A 20,929-nucleotide genomic window follows, 5' to 3' on the forward strand; every position below is an offset into this window, starting at 1 on the left:
CGACAGGTAATAATCTCGGCTAGGACAAGACTTCGGCAAGTAAGGGAACAATGATCTCGGCTAGGAAGGATAACACCTGACCTAGCTGTGCCACACCTCAGCCTAGATGTGCCACACCTCGGTCTAGGTCATACCAGTCCAGGAACAAGATCACCAGGTGCAGGGATCAAAGATCTCCAATTCCTAAAGGATAACATCTCGGCCTAGATGGTACACATCTCGGCCTAGGTGATGAACACCTCGGCCTAGATGACGACATCTCGGTCAATATGCCAGGGCGAAGGTGCAGGTCAACCAAAGTGGTTCCAAGATGGTCCTAGGTGAAAAAGGTTCAAAGGTGCAACCTAGGCTTAAGATGACCTCGGCTTGAGACAGCAAGGAAGGAACAAAGCATGCAACAACACTTAGGCAAATCACATAAGCACAAAACAAGACAGGGACCTTTACTTAGGCAAAACAAGTCAAAGTCTACAATTGCAAGCTTAACAAGACAAAACTATGCAAATGCACATGAACATGACTAAGATATGAATGTGGATTATTACATCCTCTCTCGACGACACCACCGACCACCTTTCCTCTCCTCTCACCCTCCTCTTTCATCTCTTCCTCTTGCAAGGTAAATTACGACTTCCAACTTTTGCAATTCATGATATTTTTGTGGGTTTGGTTGTTTTTGATTGCTTGAATCTGGATATTTTTTGTGAGTTTTTAAAGTTCAATCTAGATATTTTTGTGATGAGGGGCAACTATTCTACAGAAAATTCAGACAACAGGATTCAAATTTGTTGATGGTGATTTTAGGGATAGGAAAGAAGGACATAGTGTAAGTGGGAAGGGAACTAGGCAATGTTTGATCAATGTGGATTGGCCAACATAGGAAAGAAATTTATCAACAAAATAAGTGGAAGACCGAAATAAGTAGAAGACCTAAATATTTATTGTTATGTGATTTCAAGCAAAAGCCAATTGATGAACCTTTCACGAACCAAGATGTTAGGGATGAAAAAAGCAACAGATTTAGAATAATTAATGGATTGTTCTGCCGTGTGGGCGAAAGTTTGTAAAACATTTTGTGTAGAAATTACATTAGAATTGGGAGCTTTTAACAAATACAAAACAGTCACCGGAAAAACACAGTATTGGGGATAGAGGGACTATTTCTTGAAGCTTTTAATTTTAAATGCATAATTTGTTTCTGTTGAGACGCATAAACTAGGGCTCTGGCCAAAATATCTATAACTAAGAGGAAGAGGTATGAGGACTCCTTATCTAAGGCCACATTGGGGTTGGATATTGTGAGATAAGTAACTACTAAACTCACTCACATAGTTGAATGCCTAGTTTGATTGAGTTCTCATAAAATATTTAATATTTATAATAATATTTGAAATTTATCTTATTGACTGACAAAAAAAACCCCTAGATGGAACTCTGAAATTTTTGAACAAATAAAAGCATTAATTCATTACAATTTACTAGAATATCTTTATGCTAATTATAGCATATGCCAAAAGCAATAGTTCTCAGGTATCATTGACCAAATCAGGAATACATTCCTCATCTATTAAATAAACAATATGATAAAAAGATATAGCATGATTCATTCAAATTGCTTACAAATCAAGAAATTGTCTCACTCACAGGATTCAATCAAACTACTCACAAACTACAAATGTCCAACTTGGATCAATTGACAAAGGGGTTTAGACCCACTGTGAAGCAATATGCCCAAATTGTATGATTTTTTAAGGGTGAATGCAAGCAAGCACACATTCATTTGTATGTGCATGTGTGAATCCCCAATTTTTTGTATGAGGCCATACTTGATGTTGAGAATGCACATCATTTCCAATATGAAGCAACTAAATTGAATGTTAGACTTAAAAACCCAAGTGGCAGTGCACTTTTTTTATTATTAAAATTCACGTGAAAAAACCCAATTCTAGGCAGGAAAAGATTTGTTTATTACATTTTCTTCCCATGTTTTAAGAGTAAAGCATATGAAACAGCATGTCCTTTATAATAATTACAGTTTCCATTTAGAAATTAAAATATTTTTTACAAACACATTTGAGCAGTTAATAAAACAGGTCTCCCTTATATCTAGTCAAGAATTTTCGTCCTAAATAATTTTAGTTTTAGGCGAAAAAAATTTTCAATTGTTGAAAATGCGATATTAATTTTTTTGAAAAGATTTTGGCGATTAAAAAATTAGTCGGCAATTGATGACTTTCGGTAACTAAATTCTTTTTAGTCGCCGAAACCTTTCCCGACAATTGGTCACTGACTAATGTGGCGACCAAAAATTTTTATCGCTAAAAAGTTTTGGCGACTAAAAATTGACTTTTGGGAACCAAAAATTTAGTCGCCAAAAATGCTATTTGTTGTAGTGTCTCTCTACCACTTTGCATATCTTTTTGTAAAAAGTCAAATTATATCCCAAACAACCCCTTGGATTTGAATTATTTTCCCCAATTCTTGTTTGGTTTTGAATTATTTTCCCAATTCTTGTTTGGTTTGGATTTGGGTTGCACTGGTGGGTTGGGTGTGGGTTATAGTGGTTGTGAGGGTAAAGGATGGTTGGGTGCTGGTTGTGGGGATGGGGGAGGGTTTGTTTTGGGGGGTTTTAAGGGGTTGGGTGTAGGTTGCTCATGTCTTTTGGGTCTCCCAATTTGGAAATGCTCTGAACAGCAGGAAATGTTCTATTTGGATTAAATGATTTTCTTTTGTCTTCTGAATCCAAGCAGCTTTCCTTATTCATACGTGGGTCCTTTAAGAATTCAGTAGCAAATTCTTGTCGTCCATGGATTTTAGTACCTATCTTATTGGCTGAATTCAGATGCTTCTTAATGGTAAGAAATGCTTAGCTTCATTCACTGTTCTCTTGTTGTCCTATTAGTGTAACATATCTTTGTATTAAAAAAGAAATTGAAGAATGTTGGTTTGTTGATATGTGGTTCACAATTGCTGCATTTTATACATGGTTTTATTATAGTCAATGGTTATTATTTGTTAAATGGTATTATTGGATGTGGGCATGCATTGTATATGAAATTCATTACACACTCTACACCTTTAGTTGAGTGGAAGGTGAAGGTGGCTGTGTAATTAGGTTTCTGGGTGGTAAAGGTTGTTGTGTAGTTGAAGAATTTTGCAAAATGGTGGAGAGAGCTGATGTAGAGAAGAGAATAATATGCCTTGTTTGGTTGGTCTCTTTTAAGAAAAAATTTCAAAAATTTATTTGGTTGAAACTTTTTGAAAAAGAAAAAAAAGTTAAAATCACTTTTATCGCTATTACACATCAATCAATCATTTTTTCTCTCACGCTTATCTATTCAGCTACAAAAAAATAATAATAATAAAATAAAATAATCTCAAATTTCAAAACTATTTTTAAAATATATAACCAAACAATTTTTCAAATTTTGTGAACTCTTTCTAAAAAATTATTTTTCAAAATTGTTTCACAAATACAAACGAAACATCGCCTATGGCAAGGATAAATTAGGCATTGAGGGGGTGAGTGTTTTGCTTACACCAGCAAATTCTATTAGGTCAACTAACAGTTGACTCACATATGGGTCCATCTATTATGCAAAAAGTAAGGGAGGTCAGAGATATTTTAAAGAATAGAGGGATGACAGTGTTATTTCAGAAGTATTCAGGGGTGTGAGAGTAATGTATCCTTATCTTATGGTATTTTGCAACTCAATCAAGGCCTTGTCTTCTTGGAATGAACTCCCTTTCATACTTTTATCTCTCCATACTCATTGACACCCTTTCTATGAGTCTCCATTCGGACCCACATCGATTATCTAAACCGTCCACCTCATAGATCGCGCAATAAAAGTCGTCCACACAAAAAATCACTTTTCTTGGATATCTATAATTACAAGAACAAATCACATTTTGTTTTATAAAATGAAAGGCAAATATGATTGTAAACTCAAATTATTTATTTTATAAAACAAAATGTAATTTGTTCTAGTGTTTATAGTTGTTTGATACAGTTGATTTTTTGTATGAATAACTTTTACTACGAGACTTACGAAGTAGATGGTTTGGATTATCTATCTCTACTCGGATTAGAGCTGACAAGAGAGGTATGAACGAGTATAAATGTATGATGTACGGAGGGGTGCTTATATTGGATGATGTATGTTTATTTGTAATTTTTTGTCAATTTTCAAATTACAATTTATAAGAGGGAAATTCTATACCACCAAGAATGTTTACTAATTGATTATTGAACCAATTCTTCTACATATTATTATAGGATCATGTCACTTCAATTCTTACACAAACTACACATCTTGGCAGTTGGGCAACTGAAACCCCTTGTTGATTATGCCCTCGATGAGGAAAAAAGGAGCACGCCATCAAAGACATGACGAATGAAGCCTTGCTCCTCTTCCTTAAAAAGATAGGATGTTCAATATATGTCTCCAAACCTGATTACCAAGCCTTAGCAACCATTCTTAAATCATGTGCTGCTTCCATTGCTGACATCAACTTTGGGAAAGCTCTTCATAGCCATCTTGTTAAGCTTGGCCACACTTCCTGCAACCTTGTTTCCAAATCACTACTTAACATGTATTCTAAGTGTAATGCTCTTGATGACTGTCAAAAACTGTTTGCTCAAATAACCCATTGTGATTCAGTCATGTGGAACATAGTCCTATCTGGGTTTGCTCTGTCCAGGTCCATGAATCATGATTCTGAGGTTTTGAGGTTGTTTCATTCAATGCATATTGGGATAGATCCTAAACCCACCTCTGTAACTGTTGCTATCATTCTTCCTGTGTGTGCACGCTCAGGAGCCTTGGTTTCAGGCAAAAGTGTGCACTCTTATGTGATCAAATCTAGGTTAGACTCTCATACCTTGGTAGGCAATGCTCTGGTATCCTTTTATGCCAAATCCGGGCATGCCCATGATGATGCATATCATGTGTTTGAAAGAATTCCTGAGAAAGATGTTGTTTCATGGAACGCGATAATTGCTGGATTTGCAGAGAACAATTTTAATGACGATGCTTTTAAATTGTTTAGTTGGATGGCGAAAGGACCAATATCACCTAATTACGCAACTATTGCAAACATTTTGCCTGTTTGTGCTTTGTTACGCGAGAATATTGCTTACCATTTTGGGAAAGAGATACATTGCCATGTGCTGAGGCGGGCTGAGCTGGTAGCAGATGTTTCAGTAGTCAATGCTCTTGTGAGCTTCTACTCGAGGATTGGACAAATGGAAGATGCAGAGTCTGTGTTCCAGAGAATGACAACAAGGGATTTAGTTTCCTGGAATACAATAATATCTGGGTACACCTCAAACAGTGAATGGTTGAGAGCTTTGGAGTTGTTTCATGAATTCCTCTCAGTGGACCGGGTTGGACCAGACTCTGTCACTCTTCTCAGCATTCTTCCTGCTTGTGCCCATTTACGTAATTTGCAGGTGGGCAAGCAGATTCATGGGTATGTTATACATCATCATCGACTAAACGATGATACAGCAGTGGGAAATGCCCTAATAAGTTTTTATGCAAAATGCAGCGACATAGAAGCTGCATTCAGGACCTTTTTATCAATTTATAGGAGAGACTTGATATCGTGGAATGCTATTCTTGATGCCAGTGCAGAAAGTCAGCTTGAATATCAGTTTGTTGGCCTCTTACATTGGATGCTTGAGGAAAGGATAAGACCCGACTCCATAACTATCTTGGCTATAATTCAATTTTGTGCTAATCTTTCCAAAGTCAACAAGGTTAAAGAGGCTCATGGATTTTCTATAAAGTCTGGTCTTTTGCTAGGCGATGTTACGCCTACTCTTGGCAATGCAATAATCAACGCATATGCCAAATGTGGTGAAATGGAGTACGCATCGAAGATTTTTGAAAGTTTATCGGGGAAGAGGAATGTGGTCACATGCAATTCAATCATCTCAGGATATGTGAGTTGTGGCTCACCCAATGATGCACATAAGATATTTCATGGTATGTCTGAAAGGGATCTCACCACTTGGAACCTAATGATTCGAGTTTATGCTGAAAATGATCGTCCCGGTCAAGCTCTAAGTCTGCTTCATGAGCTAAAAAGTCATGGAGTGAAGCCTGATGACGTAACTGTTATGAGCCTCCTTCCTGTTTGTGCTCAAATGGCCTCAATCCACCTGCTCAGGCAATGCCATGGATATGTGGTTAGGGCTTGTTTCCAAGATGTTCGCTTGAAGGCAGCTCTGTTAGATGTATATTCGAAATGTGGAAGTATCAATTCGGCATACAAGCTCTTCCAATCAGCTCATCAGAAGGATCTGATTATCTTCACGGCTATGGTTGGAGGGTATGCCATGCATGGCATGGGAAAAGAAGCATTGGGTGTCTTCTCTCACATGCTTGATTTGGGTGTAAAGCCAGACCATGTTATAATAACTGCGGTATTATCTGCTTGCAGTCATACTGGCCTTGTTGACGAAGGATTGAAGATTTTTTATTCAATAAACAAGGTACATGGCATGGAACCAACCACGGAGCAGTATGCTTGTGTGGTGGATCTCCTTGCTCGAGGAGGTCAAATTAATGATGCATATTCTTTTGTGACTAAAATGCCCATTGAAGCTAATGCCAGTGTATGGGGGACGTTACTTGGTGCTTGTAGAACCCACCATCAGGTGGAAATGGGACGTGTTGTCGCTGATCGGCTTTTCGAAATTGAAGCTAGTGATATTGGAAACTATGTGGTGTTATCAAACTTATATGCTGCAGAAGCTAGATGGGATGGTGTTCTTGAGATAAGAAGGCTTATGAGGACAAGTGATCTCAAAAAGCCTGTTGGATGCAGCTGGATTGAAGTGGAGAACAGAGAAAATGTTTTTATGGCTGGAGATTGTTCTCACCCACAAAGAAATATTATTTACAACACATTATGTATATTGGATCGACAAATCAAAGAGCCATTTCAGTTTTGAATTAGCTGACTTTAAACTTTGGAATTTTGAAGTGACATAAAAATCAGGTATGTGGTTTTCTTTATAAACAATATACCAAATTCCTAAAACTTTAGAGGGAAGAATCCTTACTTTGCTATGGTGCTTGCATAGATCTTCTTCATCACTCATTTTGATTCTTCTTCTAACTCGTCTTTACTGAAACTCATAAATTGGAGATAATTTTTCCAAATGTGGTCCTATCCTATCATTGAATTATATGGTTTTCGGCTCTGAATTGCAAATTTGATGGTATACTCTCAACGCAGAAAGATAGTGGAACTTATATGAGTTCTAATATTTATTACTCACCCTTGTGTTTCCTCATCAACTCGTCTCATATTTTCCCTTTTGTAGGTAAATTCCAATTTCATGTTAAGCTACGTGACAATTTCATGTGGCCTGAAATATGCTTTGACCAATTCTTTATTCTGGAGACTGGATCAAATATGAGGCACTCATCTGCTGATACCACACCTGTGTTGATGGTGAGAAGGATTATGTCGAACATTTCATGGGTATTATTTTGGCTGCATCTAAAGCATTGCTGTATCTCTGTAGGTAAGAGGCATTGACATTGAAGTTGATGTATTGTTTCGTTTGTATACAACATTCAATAACCATTCTTTTTCTTTGTGCAGTAGACCAAGGGCTTCTTGGCACCTTATTTGTTAGAACAAGGAAACTGCTTGATAGGCCATGGATTTGAGGTCTAAAAAGGACATTACCAAGTGTTTGAAAAGTATTGTTCTGAGCCTCCATCTGCATATGTTATTCATGCTTGATCTTTTCTGTTCTTAACCTGGACACCATGCTTGTTTCCTCACCTTGAATGCTATATTTTCTTATCTTCTCATCTTCTCAAATTTGAAACAATGCCTAGTTAATAGAGTTCAGTTTCTAGTTTCTCTTATACCTTGGTTCTGCACTTGAACTTGTCATTCTGCTTTGAATTACAGATACTTTTGCTGGTAGTCAAGAGTCAGAATCTTTACAATCTGGTGGGGGAAAGTTCTAGTGTCACCCTTTCTAACTACATAGTTGTCTCTGTTCTCATTAAATTTACTACCTGGAAAGTAAAATGCATTTATGCATCTTTATCTTGTTAAAATGTACTTGACAAGGAAGAAGAAATTGGGGTGAATTTATGCATTAAGGAGGTTTAGTAAGCACAATGCCAGATTTCTCTACCATTTTCACATGAACTACCAAGACTCAGTTTTTTTGTCATTATTCTTGTCATGGATGACATCATGCGAAGTATGAAACTCTTCGAATATTTTTGCTTGGAACAGACGATTTGTGATGCTCTTTCATAATTTTTGAAGGTTCTAACAACTGAACCCAAGTATTCAAACAATTTTGATTCATCAAGTTTCATTATAGCCGTCAAATCAAAAAAGAGTAGTGTAAATTGCTGTTTTTTGGCTTGTACTATTGAAGTTTTTCCCAATAGATTGAATCATTAAAGCAATATATTGATGATCAACTTATTGAAGTGTTCTTGGGTCACATCCTAAACCCAGGCATGACCGGCCGTGGCCCACAAGGCTTTAGCCCAAGGCATACATAAGTTTAAACACGAATCCATAATCACATCAAATAAATGTAACAATAGTCCAGTAATAAATAAACCAAAACCCAATCCAGTGATATGTCACAAGCATAAATAGTAAAATCAACCATAACTAACTTCCAAAAATATATACTAAATGGAACACAAACTGCCCACAAAATAAAATAATTCTAAATAAAACATAACTACAATATATGCACAAAACCGACATAACAAGTTAAAACAAAATAAATGAATATCCTAGAGGTCCATAAGATAGAGTCCCTGGTAAGCCATGAGTCCACTCTAAGTCCTTCTCTTACCTAAAAATGTTTAACAACTAATTCAGTTAATAACTCTGTGAGTAAAAGCATTGATAGTAAAATACAGTTATGAAAACAGGGTTCCATTCTAAAATATGATGTATATAATAGAAATTAGGTTGGCATACAGCTTTGATAAACCCAATTTGTTTCAAAAACAAGGTTCCACATTTTAGATAAAAATATCAATGTCCCTCAAGAACACAACAAATGAGATTCTCCACTTAAAACAGATAATAACATGATCATCGTTATAATTTGGGTACTAAAAATAACAAGTAACATGCCACAAAGTTTTCAAGGTAATAAGCCCGTTGGATCCAATATCGAACCAAGTGTCATCCTTGTAACGCTCCGAAATTATAGCCCCCCATAGCGTAATATTCCATATAATGTATAATCTACGATATATTTAACTTTCCATTGATACTCCTCAATCATACAAAAGATGACATATACATGTATATATTCATAAATCCTAGATTCTAAATCTATAGCATATGACATGTGTAAATGAATTGAAACATAAGGATATACAGGTAAGTTTATGCCCCAATGGCTATATCTTTCCAAATCAATGCTTGGGTATAACAAAAGTGAGTTCAACTCAATATAGTTAAAGCCTATGGTTTGTACAAAAATAATTACATCAAAAGAAACAAAAGGAGCTCTTGGCTCTAAGTCCTCCTAAACTATGTCCTTAGTGAAGACATATCATCAGCACCTAAAAGTTGTTTTCCACATAGGGTGAGCTAAAGCTCAGTAGAGATACTTTAACACAATATATAAAACTTAACGAAGTCATAAGGTGAATGTATATGTTTGCCATTTATCAGACGTTTTACATTTTCATCTCAAAATAATGCAATGCCAGGATTATATATCAATTCATGAAAAAAAAATATCATTTTATATCAGAAAATAAGGCAGTGGATACAAAATATTGAGAATCTCTATGTATGTGTTTGCCAGTAAGCTATACAAGCACTACCAAAGCCATTTTAGCGGTACTAACCGGAAGGATCGGCACCTAACCGCGCGAGTTTTTGGACTTTCACCAAGGACACACTGGCTAACATAATAACCACAACCATACCTCCTAACCAGATTCACCAAGGTGTATTCACCCATTTTTCTCAAAACAACACATTTTCAATGTTTAAGTATGAAACAATACTCAATGCAGGATGTATAAGTAAATGGGTTCAATTTACCAAATCTTTATGTAATTTTTACAACAATCAAAGTTATCCTCTATCGATAGCCCAAAATAGATATTTTTACTCAACAGATAATTTTTCAGTAATAGATATAACCTCTTCATTTTCAAAATGGGAGCGATACTACATATCCAACTCCACTCTCATCATCAACAAATACATTCCTCTTATCTTTTCAAAACCCAACATCTTTTCCCTTTTCTTCCATAAATCAAATATCAATCAGTGTGTTTGGTTTAAGTTTTCTAGATTAAGTTTTTTGAAAATTGACTTTTTTGGTTTTCGTGTTTTTTTGTTTTTAGTGAATATTTTTTGAATTTTAAACATTTGTTTTACTTTTTTAGATGCACCTTACTTAGATGCATCTAAAAAGTAAAAAATTTGTGAAAAAATATTTTAAAAAATTAATAAATACATAAAAATACAAAAATATACTGAATTCTTGTATTTTTTTTGTATTTTTGGCATTTAGTGAATTTTTAAAAGATTTTTTTTACAATTTTTTTACTTATTAGGTGTATTTATATTAGGTGTGTCTAAAAAGTAAAAAAATTGCTTAAAATATTAAAAAAATTCAGTAAAAACAAAAAAAAACACGGAAAATAAGAAAGTAGAATTTTCTGAAAAGTATTTTTTGAAAAGTGAAAACAAGCAAGGTGAGATTTTCAACCAAACCCTCCTTCACTTTCAAAATCACATTTAAGTAAGGAAATTTCAACAATCCAACACAACCCAATATTTTATACACATCCACAACCTTCTCAAGAATTTATTTGAAAAACCTCTCTTTTACATTTCAAAATCAAACCCTAGGTTTAACCCAAAATTTTCAAATTACTAAACCTTTTCAAAGAGCAAATAACTAGGCTAAGAATCATACCAAAGGTTAAAGAAATTCCTACCTCACAAGTTGAAGAGGAAGAGAACAAGGGTAAAACTTTGACGAAGTTGAAAATAAGATCTTCTCCAATTAAAATGAAGCTTTTGACGAGCTCTACCTTTTTCTTCAAAGAGCTATGGTGGAGAAATCAATGGGTGAGGGTGTATTTCAGGTTTTAAGGTAAGAACTAGAGAGAAAGAGAGTGAAGAAATTAGGGTTAAAGGTGTTTTAGAGAGAAAGAGGAATGAAAAAGTGATTAAAATTTTCCTTTTCCTAATCTGATAAATGCATAGACTGCTTGAGTGACCAAAACATCGCTCGAGCGTCAGACACAATAAGTGACACCGCTCGAGTGACCAAGAACACCACTCGAGCATACAATGACTCTCTCCCAGAAGTTTTGTAGACTGCAAAAGACTGCTTGAGCGCAGGAAAGATTGCTTGAGTGAAGATAACCTACTCCCAGAAATTTTACAGACTTACGAAAATATTGGGAGATCTCAAAGACCGCTCGAGCGCCCAAAACACTGCTCGAGCGAACAAGAAGAAAACTGGACAACAACCCTTTTGAAAAACTAACTCTCAACCTGTTTCAAACACGACCAACACTCAACCCAACTACCAACAATTTGAAAAGGGCATGAACAACAATTAAAGACACGGAATCCTGGATTCAAGAGCATGAAATGGGTCAGGTCTAAAATCCTTAGGTGGCAACCCGGGCCTTTTCTCTTAGACGATCCAATTAAAGGTCACCTAGCCTAGCCTAGGTCTTTTCCTTACAATCTTTGAGCACTAGAGTCATCACAGTCCAATCCGGATCTGTTCCCTAGTAGCCAGAGTCACCACACACAGTGGAATAAATTTCCTGGACTTTTATATATATAGATGGTCCCAATAATCAATATCATTCAGTTTCGCAAAACGTGCTAATTCACCATTATAAATATGAGATCATAACTAATAGTTTACAGTATGCCAAGTTTACACATGTTTTAGAAATAGCTCAGTTCTAAAAATATCATAATAATTTAACCAACAGTTCAGGGTAAGGAAACATTTACAAAAATATGTAGCATGCAACTACTTACTTGAAAACGGAATAATATAATTCTCGAATAGAGTATGAAAGTCCAACTAGTGCCTGAACAAAGTATGAAAACTATACGTCATTACTAATTCAAAACTATTGAAAGGAATAATAAACTAAGTAACCCCAAACTAAAACGTACTAACACAGCTCAACCCAACGCATTGTTACTCGTAAATAATACCTAAGTTCATGTTCTTCAAGGTCTCAAATTATCCAAGACCTGGGTTCAAATCGAAACTTAATTGAATGTGACTTTGAGATAAAATAAAATTTTAAACAAGTTTTCCCAATCTATTTGCTAACTTTGAAAATTAAAAACTCACCCCACGCTGTTCGAAAAATTCCAAAACCCTCCAGATATCAACTCATATATCCTAAGTTTCAAACCCAATTTGTTTTACTTGATTTGCTTATCAAAATAATTATTTGCAATTAATTATGTCCAAACAGATCGCTTTTTGCAACACTTTAAAGAAATTGACGGTTCTCTTAATATACACGAGCAATCAACCCAAGGAAAAAAATGTAAGAAACTAGACTCGTAACCGGTTCTTATAACACTGATTTGATAATTTTCAAATTTATATCCACAGGGAATGACACTTTCGAAGTTACAGTTTTATACTAGTTTTCTGGACAGATTTGAACGCATCAATTTATATGAATTTCAACTCTCAAAAATTGTAAGAAATTTTTGGTATGCAATTCAATATGTAATTAATCTACCGTAAAAATTTCAATTCAACATTCATCCATTTGATATAATTCCTTGATTTTTAAAGTTTGTATTTGTGTGCAGAATTTTAGACTACAGTTTACACCCACTACGTTGCACCCTCACAATCCGATCCATTACCACCCAAACACACCTTCAGCCCTTCACTTTACCAAAGACACACATGCAAGCCTCCAAATAACCTTTGCACACATGCCATACATTATACATGGGCACATTATTTTTGTTTCTCTCCCGGTTCTCTAAGAACAACCAAAACAGTGCCAAACGGTACACCACAACATGCCAGTTTTCCCAAGAAGATCTAGAACATACTTCCTTTGAGAAATGAAGATGCCTTTGTCAGATCTAGCAACTTCAATTCCAAGAAAGTATCTCAACAAGCCAAGATCTTTGATCTCAAATTCCTTGGCCCTGCATTGCTCTGCTTATACCCGAATCTCAACATAGCCTTTAGAAATCGGTCAAACCAAGCTCGGGGAGATTGTTTCAAACCATATAGAGCCTTCTTCAACTTGCAAACTTTGCCAACTGTAGATTGAGATGAGAATCCCGGTGGTACATCCATATACACCTCCCCCTCTAAGTCACCATGGAGAGGCATTCTTCACATCCAGTTGTTGTAAAGACCATCCCAAGTTAGCAGCACATGAAAGAAGAGCTCGAATGGAATTCATCTTCGCAACAGGAGCAAAGTTTTCTTAATAATCAATTCCATATGTTTGGTTAAACCCCTTGTCCACTAATCTTGCTTTGTACCGTTCAATTGTCGCATTTGCTTTCTGCCTAATGGTGAACACCTACTTACACTCTACTGGGTTTTTTTCACTAGGAAGAGGAACCAACTCCCAAGTGTTATTCTTGCTCAGAGCTTGCATCTCCTCTACCATAGCTACTTTCCACTTAGAATCATTGATAGCTTCTTTCTAACCCCGTGGGGTACACACAGAAGACAGAGATGAAACACAAGCCTGATATGTAGGAGACAATGAATCATATGACACAAATTTAGAAATGGGGTGTTAAGTATAAGCCCTAACCCCCTTTCTAAGAGCGATAGAAAGACTCAAATCATTAACAATAGGACTATTAACTACTGGTGGAGAAGTAGACGAAGGGTCATTACCTGGAGAACAAAACAGGATGTAGAGCTGGCACAAGGAATGATGATTGACCTGGTGGCACAAGAGGAGTCTGTTCTTTTTGACGCCGTAAGTACGTTTTAAGATCAGCTCTGTCCAAACGACCACCAATGTCAAGCTCTACATCAAGAGAACTATTAGGCTTCCCCTCACCACAAATAATAGACCGCTGACTAGGAAGGAAAAAAGATAACTCATGCTGATATGACTCATCCGCAATCTCATCTGGAACACGCTCCCCCTGAGGAGATGGAGGGAAAGAAGGAAAATGGACTTAGATTCACGGAAAGTGACATCCATATTAACATATACTTTACGAGTGTGTGGATCATAGCATTTGTAACCCTTTTGAGTAGCAAAATAACCAATAAATACACAATGCACAGCCTTAGGACCAAGTCTCCAACGAGCACGAAGTTGGAGATGAACAAAATAGATACACCCAAAAACCCGAAAAGGAAGAGAAGGGGTGGGATAAGTGACAGGTAGAAGTTTGAGAGGAATTTGAAATTGGAGGACACTGGAAGGCATACGGTTAATAAGGGAAGCAACGGTAAGAATAGCGTCACCCCTAAAAGACAAAGGAACATGCATGGTAAACAAGAGGGAGTGAGCAACTTCAAAGAGATGGCCATTCTTGTGTTCAGCAACTCCATTTTGTTGAGTGCCAACACAACTAGTTTGATAAAGGATGCCATGCTCCTCTAGGTATGACAAAGGTAAGGCAGAAGGAACAGCATCCAAAAAGTACAGTCCACCTTGTGCTCTACCACTGCCAATCATTTTCCCCGTAGCCAATTCCTGAAAGACACAATGAGTATTAATAAAGGTCACGAAGCAATTTTGAGAGGTAGTAAGACTACTGACACAGAGTAAGTTAGTGGAAAAATTAGAAACATGAAGCATAGATGAAAGAGACAATAAAGAGGAACAAAGAACCGAACCCTTGCCAGAGATAGAGGATATAGTGCCTTATCTCACCCAGAACAAGGGGAATATGAATAAAAAAGACTCGAGGCACCTGTCATGTGGTCTGTAGCACTGGAATCAATAATCCAAGGAGATGATGACGATGTACTGAGTGCATTAGCAGGAATACCTATGTGAGCAAAGTTGGAAGAAACAGAAGAAGAAGAGGCTGTGGTAGAATCCAACCAAGCCATCAAATGCCTGAGAGTGTGTAGCTCATCTTGTGAAATAGTACCAATGTCAGCAGGGGTGCTAGCAGTAATCTCGAACACATGTGCTTGAGGACGAACTCCACCACCATGACCACAGCCTCGAGAAGGACAACCATTCAACTTCTAGCAATGTGCCCAGTCATGTTTGTCCTTCCCACAATAATCACACTTCAAGCGATCCCGATTAGCTGATGGAACTTGGCTACCAAACTAAAACGGACTAAGCATGGTACTCGCGAAGAAGGAGCAACAACCAAAGCAGAGCAATCTAGTGGAGAGGAGTGCACCATAGCACTACGTCTACTCTCCTTTTGCTGAACAAGTGCATAAGCCTCTCGCAAGGTGGGAAACGGAGAACAGCCCAACACTTAAACACGAATCTGATCATACTCTAAATTAAGACCAGCAAGGAAATCATAAACATGTTCCTTCTCGATAGCCTGCTGAAACAAAGAGGCAGCTTGAAAGCTCTGGTAATAATCTAATTCCTGCCACAAGCCACTCAACTCAGCATAATACACTGCAAGTGAGTGATCCTTCTGATCTAAGTCCCGAACCTTCTGCCGGAACTCATTGGCCTGTGCATCATTACCTTTTTGAGAATACATCTGTGCCACAGCTATCCAAATCTTATGAGAAGTGTCTAACAAAAGGAAAGTCTGACTAAGTGTAGGCTTCATGGAATTCATCAGCCAAGTCATAACCACAGCATTCTCATAAATCCATTGAGTACGCAAATCATCATCAGCAGATTGCTTGAGGGTACCATCAATATATCCAGTCAAACGACGAGCAGCGATAGCAAGACTACAAGAGCGAGACCAAATCAAGTAGTTGGTACCGTCAAGCTTAACGGGATTAATTTGAAGAGAAGGACTATCACCAAGAGTCATACCACGACTCAATCCCTTCTCTTCAAGGCCCTTAGAAATCTAGCTCTCAATCCCAGCCATAGGAAAATAGAGCAAGGTATCAAACAAATTAGAAAACAATCAACTGGAGATAGCAACTCACCGATATGGGTGAAAACAGAGCAAACCCACACCACAAGAAGTTAGACAGAGCAAGCAAAGGACTAATTGACTATAGAAACCTCAAGAAATCATCAAAACAGGACTCTTAATCTACCACATTGGTCCAGGCGGCTCCTAAGGAGAAGAGAGGAAGGAAAAAATTAGCCCTAAAAAGGCTGGAGCAAGGAGTTTCGAAAAATTAGTCGCTTTCCCAGAAAATCAACCAAAAATTGAAAAACAACCAAACAATGGACAAAAAATTAAAATAAAATCTTAGGTAGGAAGCCCATCAAATTTCGAGCATGGGGAAATTTTTTTTTTTTTATTGTACACAAAAAAATGAAAAAACAAGAGGTAAGTAAAGAATGACCAGGAAAAATTCTTCATGGAGGAAGAGGAGGCTCTGATACCATGTTAGCTTCACAGATGAAGAAGAGGAAGAAGAATGAACCGAGAGAGAAAGAGAGAAGCAGTTGTTGTAATATTATTTCAATGATAATAGGGTTACAACTTAAGCATACGTATTTAAGCTAATAAACATAAACATAAGCTAAAGTACTAAACTACCCTTAGATAACAATAACACTTAACATGTACAAAGGTTGTCACTAAGGAGACACAAAAAGGATGGACAATTGGACATGCTTCGGAAGCAAATGCCGGAAATGGATCTGCAACATTATCAGTGGCATAATTGTGGATACAAGCTCCATTCTTTAGGCTATATTTCCAAATTCCTTTAATTTGATATGTAATTGTATATTGTGTTTTTCTTTATATTTTATTTCTTTATTTTGGTATGTAAATTTATATTGTGTCTCTGTTTATAATTTGAAGAATTTGGATGTTCAGAGGCTTGTAAATTACTTATAGGCCCTACTAGAATTATATATTCAGAACGTGAGGATACTATTTTCTATAACTCCTACTTTTGATGTAAAAAATTTAAGAATTATGAATAGTTTTACAGAGCTCTATGATCTCTCTTTGTTAAGTGAATTTAATTTGGTATAGAACTTGCCTCTTGTGTCCAGAGTGAAGAGAGGTGGGATTTTCCCCAATATTTTTCTTGTAAAGACTATGAGTGAGAATTGTAGAAACTAAGAACCTGAATGAAAAGAAATGAAGAAACAGAAAGAGAAAAATCAGAGAAATGAAGAAGACCATTCTTGTGTTATTTCATATTCTCAGATCATGCCCTTACAGACTTGGCTTCTCTTATATATATATATATATACACACACACACACACAAGCTCTGCCTCTCTAACTATGCCAACTCAGTAAACCTAACCATTACAGCCAACTTGTGACATCTCAGCTACACAAACTACTGCATAACTAACTTAACTATTCCTTTATAAGATTTTTATTTTTTATTTTATTTATTTATTTATTATTATTATTATTATTATTATTTTGTGTGCAGATGATATCGTGTTAGTGAATGACACTAGAGAAGGAGTTAATACTAAGTTGGAGACTTCGAGAGAAGCATTTGAATCCATAGGATTTAGGATAAGTAGAACTAAGATAGAGTACATGGAGTGTAATTTTAGTAATAGTAACAATGAAAGCAGAGGAGAGATGCACACTGAGAACCAAGAACTACCTAAGAGTGAACATTTTCGTTATTTAGGATTAATTATTATATCGGCTGAGGAGATTGAAGCGGATGTGGTCCATATAATTAAGGTGGGGTGGCTTAAGTGGAGGATTGTGTCTGGGGTACTGTGCAATAAATGAGTACCCACTAAACTAAAAAGGAAAGTTCTATGGACCGACTATTAGACCAACGATGTTGTATGGGACCAAATGTTGGGCAACTAAGAAACATGTAGATAAGATGAGTATTACTGAGATGAAGATGTTAAGGTGAATGTGTAGTAAGACTAGAAAATACAGAGTTAGGAATGAGTATATCATTACTAGAAAAAAGAGTATTAAACACGGAATCTTTTGCGATGGTAAATGACGCTGCCGTCAAATAATTTTTTTTTTTGCGACAGAAAATCCAAGACCGTGGCAAAAAATAGTATTTTATGCAGCAATTTGTCACCCGTCGGCTTTTTTGTTTTTTTTTTTTTTTGTGATTGTTTTTTTTTTTTTTTTTTGGCAAAGCTATTTTGTCCTCCGTTGCAAAAAAATTTCTTTTTGCTTTCCACACCCTTCGTCTTTGCCCTGTCTTCCATATACCTTTTCAGTATCATCTTCTCAGATCAAAAAAAAAAAAAAAAAAAAACTGTTTGCCTTCTCCCAGTCGTCTCTTTCCATCTTGGAGCCCCAACAGAACTAGCGTGAGATACCCTCCTCTCCTCTCCTTTTCTTTCCTCTCACACTCACTCGCACAAACCCTCACAATCTCTCTCTCTTGCTTTCGCGTTACCCTCACAGTCTATCTGTAGCAGCGGCGGCAGTAACTTCCCACTGGTTCTCCCTCCGGCATCCAACTATCTCTTCTCTGCTCTCCTTTGTTGTTCTCCTCTTTTTCTCTTCTTTTGCCGTCATTGGAATCAAACCCTCTTCATTGGAACCCTAGAAAATGGTGCAAGGATTGGAGATTGAGAGAAATGGGATTCGAACCCTAGTTTTAAATCTATATAAAACTTAATATTTGCATATTTATGGCTTAAATTTCAGATACTGAGAGATGAGAATTAGCTATCTCAATATTTAATTGACTGTTCTTCTTACAAGATGATACACTTCTTATTCCTTTCATACGTGCTTCCTATAATGAACCTCAAGTAATTTCCATTGGTTTCCTTATTGTTTCTTCTTCAGTTTTAATTGAGCATTCAATATGTTTCATTAAATTATCAATTGAAGTATCTTCTTTTTTTTTCATATATATAAGTGTATCTATTGAAGTATTCATATACAGTTCTTTTTATTTTTTTTTATTTTTTATGATTGCCAAATATTTCTTGCTAGGATTCCTATTGCCTTTCCCAATCAAAATTTTTAATCTCTTTTTGTATATTGTCTGACCTCATTTTTAGGTTTACCCTCAAATTTCTCATTGTTAGTTCCTATTTTGTTAACCGGAAGCATGAACACTAACACAGGCACGAGACAACTATTTTGAAAAAATTAGGATACGGACACGGCATGTATACGTAAGGAGTAGATAATTAAAAAGATCGGTAAAATACTTCCAAACATTAGCATTTCCGTACTTCCTCAAGCATTCATCATAAAATCCATAGCTGAACAAAGGAAGAAACAATTATGAATAATAATGAGGTTATAGTATTTTGTAACTTACAAGAAACTATGGTAGCTCTAAGTTGTGTGACGCAGTGCAACACCTTTCCAAATTATAGGCAAAGCTACATGAATTTGTTTTGAATCTTATGATATTGTTCTATCTAAATAAATGTCTCTCGACTAGTTGGTCATCATCAAAGTCATGACTTATCTCAAACAATAACATTTTAAGCTTTCTCATAGTTTTTGCAGCCCCTTAACTACAAGGCATCAGTCCTTATTCTTGTAGTAGTATTTGTTTTTTTGGCACATAATCAAATCATCTCAACTTTCAATTCAATTGTCCTCCTTGGTATTACAAGCTCCAGCTATAATACATGCTCCATCTCTAAAACTATCTATAACAACTCTCATGCCATCAATTTTATTTTTTTAATTTTTTTTTTTTAATTTTTCGATAAATAACATGGCATCAAATTTAGGAGTAGCACTGTAAGATATTGTCAGTGATAGAAAAGACTACACCATTGAAGAAACAACATGAAAAAGTTGACATGGTTTCTTTGCGAGGATCAAACACATTTGGTTATCAGTAAAAATAAGGCAAGAGATGAAAATGTTTGGCATAAAAGCCTCCCTACTTTAAAACTAAAAAAAAGTGGTTTCATAGGTGTTATAAATAGAGGGGCAGCTTGAACTTATCATTTTCCTTCAAGATTGAACATATATATTGGAGCAATTACAAGCTTTGAAACAATTAGAGATCAGAAATAAAATTTCAATCACGGGCTTCCATCAAAGGTTGATATTTAGGCCATTTATGAACTTAGTAGACAACCCAAAACATACTCCAAAGTGTGGCTTCAATGCAAATAAAATAATGCTATACAATTTAGGCCATTATGGAGACTTTGTGACTTAAACTCAACAAGACTTGATTCCAATTACTTAAAATTGAATATTATGAGCAAGACTAATCTTAAATACATGAGGTGCAACCAACATAAGATTGAAAAGGGTTCAAGTTATTATTAAGTATCAAATACCATAAGGTGTCCATTTTTCCATTAACATATAATCAAGATCCACAAATGAGAGAGAACATGAAATTGTTGATACTCAATAGATTTAGAATTAAATTGAAGTAAAGAAGCATTCCCCATGGTTGTCATATTATAAAACGCCCCATCAACACAAAGGAAGAGTTCTAAAAGTGACCTGTAAATTGGGTCATACGAATGGTACAAAAAATGGAGAAGCAAGACTCAACAACAAAAATGAGTGAGGATATTGAGAAAATTGGGGTTAAATGAATACTTAAGTATTGAAGGAATGTAAACTAAATCATACAAGCAAACTAGAAACAGTTCAAAATGAGAACAAACAAACATAAAATCATATGTGATGATTGCTGCAAAAATGCCACTGATTGCAATTTGTCATAATTTGGTTCAAGTTAAAGGCATTACAAGGAGAACATGAAGACAATGATGGTCGGAAGAGATGGCATGTTATGTATAAAAAATTAAACTCTAGTAGAGTGACAGGTGAATAAGGCTCTACGAAGCTGATCAATTGAAATTTAAGGTGTCATT

General features: G+C 36.0%; 1 protein-coding gene across 8 annotated transcripts in view; it reads left to right on the plus strand.

Annotated features, from left to right (window-relative positions):
• The first annotated feature begins 4,166 nt into the window (after positions 1 to 4,166).
• The window catches only part of SLG1 (Tetratricopeptide repeat (TPR)-like superfamily protein), a 37,060-nt gene continuing 20,297 nt past the window's right edge, over positions 4,167 to 20,929 (plus strand). For 2 of the 8 annotated variants that reach the window (XM_082887245.1, XM_082887246.1), the window contains exons 1-3: positions 4,167 to 7,011; positions 7,340 to 7,543; positions 7,624 to 7,724. In XM_082887245.1, the coding sequence (XP_082743371.1) occupies positions 4,391 to 6,964 (2,574 nt within the window). In that variant the 5' untranslated portion in view covers positions 4,167 to 4,390 and the 3' untranslated portion in view covers positions 6,965 to 7,011; positions 7,340 to 7,543; positions 7,624 to 7,724. Of the gene's footprint in view, positions 7,012 to 7,339; positions 7,544 to 7,623; positions 7,896 to 7,941; positions 9,525 to 20,929 lie in introns of those variants that run through there. The other 6 variants (XM_082887248.1, XM_082887249.1, XM_082887247.1 and 3 more) reach the window with 5 other exon arrangements.

This window comes from Camellia sinensis, chromosome 9, assembly GCF_055761805.1.
Source record: "Camellia sinensis isolate YWXY chromosome 9, ASM5576180v1, whole genome shotgun sequence".
NCBI lineage: Eukaryota > Viridiplantae > Streptophyta > Magnoliopsida > Ericales > Theaceae > Camellia > Camellia sinensis.